General features: G+C 39.4%; 1 protein-coding gene across 7 annotated transcripts in view; it reads right to left on the bottom strand.

Annotated features, from left to right (window-relative positions):
• The window catches only part of LOC126537060 (sister chromatid cohesion protein PDS5 homolog A-like), a 49,198-nt gene that overhangs the window by 34,073 nt on the left and 8,828 nt on the right, over window positions 1-6,297 (bottom strand). For 6 of the 7 annotated variants that reach the window (XR_008613643.1, XM_055073678.2, XM_055073673.2 and 3 more), the window contains 3 exons: window positions 5,545-5,662; window positions 4,753-4,833; window positions 270-416 (listed from right to left, as the gene is read on the bottom strand). Coding sequence is in view for 6 of the 7 variants with exons in the window: in XM_055073678.2 (XP_054929653.1) it covers window positions 270-416; window positions 4,753-4,833; window positions 5,545-5,662 (346 nt within the window). In the remaining variant the exon portion in view is untranslated. The remainder of the gene's footprint in view (window positions 1-269; window positions 417-4,752; window positions 4,834-5,544; window positions 5,663-6,297) is intronic. The other variant, XM_055073677.2, reaches the window with a different exon arrangement.

Genomic DNA, 6,297 nt, shown 5'->3' with positions numbered 1-6,297 from the left:
TTAAGGAATTAAAATATATATAAATAACTATATATATATATATATATATATATATATATATATATATATATATATATATATATATATATATATATATATATATATATATATAAAGTACTGTATAGTAGCGCTTGCACATATATATAATCAAGAGAATGGGGTTAATGAATGAAAGTCACCCTAGCCCTTGTACCTGTCTGTCTCAAGGTGGATGTAGTTGCAGCAACAACAAAAAAGATGCAACATGTATAAAAGAATGGTTCTGTTACCTCAATCATCTGAGCAAGTTGGGAGAAGGCGAGTGAGGTGGCCATGGGACAGAGACGAATCACTTCATGAAGGAGGCACACTGTTGTTTCCATGGATACAGAATCAGAATTTCTATGCACAGGCTTGCACACATAGCCTTGTAGCAGCTGCACGTCATCATGGGCAGTGGTCACAATTATGCTACAAATGATTTTCTATTAATTACTTCATATTGAAAGACAGATCTCTTATTAATGTCTACTCCGGCAGCATTCACACATACACTGGAATATCAATAAAAGATTTCTTAGAAATCTTTACTTTGTTTACTATGCAAGATATATTCATATGTTAGTCGAAGGATAAAAGCACTATGTGCATTTTTCATGCATGCAAACGGATGTTTGCTGACATTTGCATAGCCATCTATGATGGGAAGAAATTGTAGTATCACCACTGCATCAAGCTACATGCCAATGATCGCATGCAGCCTGGCACAAAAAGAATGGTGGATAACACTAATGTTCATACATTACTCAACATGTGCAGGGTGGTCCTTTATGAAAGGGAACATGCGAGCGCGTGGCCCATGCTCTGCGGAGGCTGCTTAGAGCACCAGCAAGAGGTAGGAAGGAGAAGCACGTCTGCTTGTGGCGTCATCAATTGGTGGCCAGAGTAACCAGGCATGGCCGATAGGCAAGTGCCTGCTTGAATTAGCTGGAACTCCCCCCTCTCCTGATGTGACTGCTGCGTGAAGAGCGGGGCCTGTAGTGCAATGTCTGCTGCTAGCAAACCTCATTGGGTACGCAAGCGCACTGGAAACATGGAAGCACCAACATACACCCGGTAGTTATTAGGTACTCCTGGTGTACCTGTATTAATGTCTAAGCATTCTAGGGCTACTTTCCTCTGAGCTCTGTCCATCCGTCTGTCCGTTTGTCTGTAACATGCGACATGATGCACTGCATGCATAGGTATACACGAGGTCCTATGGAGGTGTATATGAGAATGCCTTATGACTACGTATCACTAATAAGATTTATGATTATGACTATATATAGTGAATACTGAGGTATAAGGGTAAGGTTAATAAGACGAAGTAGATTAGTTACGATAAAATTAGTTAAGCATAGCTGGGATTAATTGAGGGTAATTAGGAATATTGAGGCTAATACATTTGTTAAATTATCAGGCTGATCAAGAGTTACTAATTGTTAAATCAGTGTAGTCTAATTAAGAATAATTAAGGGTACCTTGAGATTAGTTAGACCTAACTAGGTAATCTCAATTTTTAATTATATGCAGACATCTCTGCCATAACATTAACTAAGGCTAATCATGTAATTAAGCAAATGTCATCATTATAAATATAACAGCCTGAATAATAACGAAATAATTGCGTTTATTTACCTAAGCTAAAGTTTCACCTGAGTGCACTTCTCTCCTAAACCACTCCAAATCAAGTGAGGTTTATTCACGCTATGGTAGAGTGGGGAGCCAGAGCTCCGTACTGCAAAAGAAAGTATGCAGAAGCTCTACTGGAGTTGTCAAAGTGTGCATTAGCCTGCCCCCAAATATCAAGTTGGCCCACCCCCAAATTTTAAGTTGGCCTACCTCCAAATTTCAACTTGGCCCAACACCGAATTTCAATTTGGCCCGCCCCTGAATTTCAAGCTGGCCCACCCCCAAGTTGTAAGTTGGCCTACCCCTAAATTTTAAGTTGACCCACCCCCAAATTTCAAGTTGGCCCACCCCCAAATTTATGTTGGCCTACACCCAGATTTCAAGTTGGCCCACCCCCAAATTTCAGTTGGTCCACCCCGAGTATAGGCTTCCCCATGCATTCTCTGTGGACCCTATGTATCTCTATCGTTATTCTTTCTGTTGTTCCTCATCATTTATGAAGATGCCAATTCTCTACAGTTAAGATATTATAATGATTAAATGTCGTAACTTTGCACATTATGCATTTTTTTCAGGTACAAGGCATTACTCATTTCACGTGGCAGACAGATCTTGCTGTGGTACTCGGCAAAAAATGCTTCCGCATTATAATACGCTGGGAGTGCCTATTAACTAACGGGCACGTGTTGGTCCTTAAACGTTTCCAGTCTGCTAGTGTACCGAGCGCGGTTTGCCAGCTGCAGACACTGCGTTGTAGGCCCCACCTGTTGAGCATCCACCTGGCGTGGGAGGCAGCCCAGCAGCCGCTTGCCTATTAGCCGTCTCTGCTTATTCTGGCCGCCAATAGATGGCACTACAAGCGAACATGCTTCCTGTTGCTGGCGCTTTAAGCAGCCTCCGCAGAGCACAGGCCACATGCTCGCGTGTTCCCTTTCATAAAGGACCACTCTGTACATGAGCAGCTCACCTACTTGGCCACCTACTTAGCCTTGGGCCTGTTTGGCTCCTTGCTGGGGTGCTGCTTGGGTCTGTTGCAGAGCCGTCTGATCAAGACGTGCAAGCAGTTTAATTGGAAAAAAGAGAAAGGAGTAAACGGAGGGGATGGGGGGCTAGGGAAGGTTTTTGCATCGGTGCACAGGTAAATGCTAAAACAGACACCCACAACAAATAACTATTCTACGCTCCTCTTCCCCTACCCCGATACTGTGCATCATATGCAGTCTCAAGCAAAACATACTCAAAATTGTATAATCATGTGGGGAGACAGTGCTTCAGTGTAACCCATTGTGAAACCAGTGCTGTCGCTCTGTTTCCCTGCATTCATAAAAATACTTTTTTAGTGCTTAATGATATAGCTACTTAAATAGTGTGAAAGAATTGCACAGGAAGCACGTGCTTGTAATCTGACTGACTTACTTCAGTGAAATGTTTGAGAGGAAAAGCTATGTACTGGTAACTGCGGAGAGCAGGTCATTTTTATTTAGGTTTTCAATTATCTTACAAAACTTTTTAAACATTGATAAACTCAGGATAGATTGAAAAAATGTTGCAACTTGGTAACTCCACACCAATAAAAAAACATCACTTTTGTAAAGTGCATCTATTTTCATTTTATTAAAGTGCCTGTAGTGAAAAAGATCTGGCTAATTTACATTTTAGCTCTTTCCATACTGCGCCGATTGGGCATTGTTAGCCCGCTAACAATGGTTTGAAACACCAGTTTCGATACTTTCCACGCTGCCCACGGAGATACTGCACTATCAGACATGAAGGAGGAGAACTATGTTGTTTTCTAAGCAGTTCGTTTTTTTTTCCCCCAGGAGGTGATATTTAATTGCACTCCAAAGTTTTCAAGATCGTCAAAGTAGCAAGCGAAAATTGGCCATCCGCTATCGATGGTTTGAAACGCCGCTTTCGAGACATTCCGCGCCACTCATGGACACTCTGCGCCATGGGACGTGAATGAGGAGAACTATATTTTCATTTTCTAGGCAGTTCGCTTTTGCCCTGCAAGGTGTTAATTTTTTAACGCACTCCGAAGTTTCGCGACTGTCAAAGTAGAAAGCAAAAATGGCCGCCTCGGGAGCGGCACGCGCACTTCGAAAGATCACAGATCTTGTGATTCCGATGCGTTTGTGGCTGATTTTATCGGTGCATCGGGCAGCAACGAGTCTGAGGATGCTGTATTTTCGTCTGGCTTTGACTCTGAGAACGACAACATTGCAAGCCAGCCAGGAATATCGGCGGCCACAGCCTGGCACGCCAAACTGTAGTGCATGCACTTAAATTTTTCTAGTGGAAAATCTGTTGAATGAACAATTTTGTATTTTTTTGGGGGGGGATGTAGCGCCTATTAGATGGCAATACATTTTGTATATCTCATATCATTTTTCTAAAAATTTTTTTTAGTAGATACAAGTGTGTCTTTACAAGCTTTGTTCCATTTTATCCCACAGTCTTGATTTTGGCCATTTATATCTCTTTTATCCCATACATCTCGTTAATAAAGCTTTGATGCGTGAAAAGGTAATTCCTTTTTTTTATGTATTACATAAAATACTTAGTGGATTAGTCCTTTCAGAAAAGGATGTGTGGTGTAACCTGCAAAAAACACCTATTTTCCCCATGGTACAGAAAGAGTTAAGTGAAATTGTTACTTTATGCATGCTAGTTTAGCAAAAGCTCTGTTTACAAAACACTGGTAAACTTCAGAGAAAACCATTTCAGAATTATTTTAGCAACCTTGCTTGTCCTGATAGAAATTATTTATAAAATTTATTTATCTTATTTTTCTGCATAATTACGGCACTGCAAAGTTCATGCTTTAGTTCCTGAATATATCCTAGATTGATTCCTTTTCTTCAGGGATGGCCTAAATAAAAAGTCTGCTGGCAACAGTTACTGAAATGTACCTTTTATTTTAAATGCAACCAATTCGCAATCAAGGCACTACAACAATACAGCCAAATGAGAGCATTTCCGTGCTCCAAGTTTGCACATTACATGTTTCAAGTTCGCTATGTTGAACAGACAAGGTCTGGAGTAAAGCTTCTGTCAAAAACTTGCTAATAAATTTGATACAAACAACTAATTGCTCACCATGTCCATAGTTGCCTGCAGTGACGGAGATGCATTGTGCACCAGCTCTTTTGAAACAGTGTACCACAGTGGCTCCTTTTTCTGGGGCACCATCGATCCCATATTCCACACAAGTGAGAAAAGGTACATAAATAACAAATTAGCAGCAGTAATTAAAGGCACTTCACTGAAATGTCTGTGGCTATATCATTAAGTGATGCATAAAGAAATATTCTGGAAAATTGTGAAGATTACTTAGAGATGCTAACTTTTTTGACAGCACTGAGTTGCCTTACATTAACATTATGTTACAGGTACTTAACTAATGCGCAAGAGCACTAGGTAAAAGCTGCCAATAAATGTACTAAAATTGTTTTCAACTTCCGCTGCAAGTGATTTAACAGTGGGGCTAAATGCAGAAACACACATATGTTCACATACCTAAAAAGCATAGAAAGAAAAAAAAAAACAAAAGAATGCAAGGCAGGCTATCCAAACAATACCAGGGCCAGTGCCTTATAACATTTCATAGAGTAAATCATGAAGACTGAAAATGGTGAAAAATGAAAGGGATCATTCGAAAATACAGCCACGTGTTTATGTCAATGTCCCCAATCGCTAAAACTATGGGATAGGAGAAAAAATGATTTTGTTGGACAAAATTTATTGGCCACAAGTATAACATCTGCGATTGAACCTAACTGCCAACTTCACAGAATGAATATGCTGTATACGAGAAGATTAAAAACAAAAAACAAAAAAACAAAACAAAAAAAGAACAGAAGAAGCAAGAAGGCTACCCGCAGTTCCTACCTTCAAAGGTGGAATTAGGTGTGCAAAGATGAAGTCCATTGTCTTTTCTGGTGACTCAAGGTTATTCAGTATTGGCGAGAGAAACTGCCAGACTCCAGAAATGAGGCCAATGTTGTGGCTGCAGAGGGACAGCGCACAGTGAATTTGACAAATTCACCCCCACACACACCATTTATCATGCATCTTTCATACTGCACACATCAAAGGATTGGAACCAGTTGCCATCACACATTGCTACAGCAACTAACATCAGCAAATTTCAAGACCTCATTCATGATAATGTACATGCAACCATCCCTGATTAATATTCCACTGGTTTGTTCTTCTCAGAGTGTGTTTACTAATAAACGTTTCTTTATATGTTTAATTGTATTTTGCACTTTTATTCAATTTACTGTACTTTATACGTTTGTTCAGTACTTTAATTGTTACCACACTTTGTACCTTTGTTTGATTATGTTCTTTATTCATTCTCCTTTAATAACCAATCTGTTTTTTGTACCTACTCTACTATTATTTTTTTAATGAATTTTGTATATGCGAACACTATTAATTATCCCTAATTTCTTAATTAGCCCTCCTTGTAATATCTTCAACCAAAGGGCCTTTAGGAGTAACTTGAATGAATGACTGAATGAATGAATGAATAAATGAATAAATAAATAAATAAATAAATAAATAAATAAATTACTGCATGTACAATTGAGCTCCAAGCCATTGTTCCCAGTAGCCGACCCAAAAGTATATATAATA

Source organism: Dermacentor andersoni, chromosome 4 (genome assembly GCF_023375885.2).
Source record: "Dermacentor andersoni chromosome 4, qqDerAnde1_hic_scaffold, whole genome shotgun sequence".
NCBI classification, from domain to species: domain Eukaryota; kingdom Metazoa; phylum Arthropoda; class Arachnida; order Ixodida; family Ixodidae; genus Dermacentor; species Dermacentor andersoni.
The sequence above is the reverse complement of the archived record's forward strand: the minus strand, read 5'-3'. Positions and strand labels throughout refer to the sequence as shown.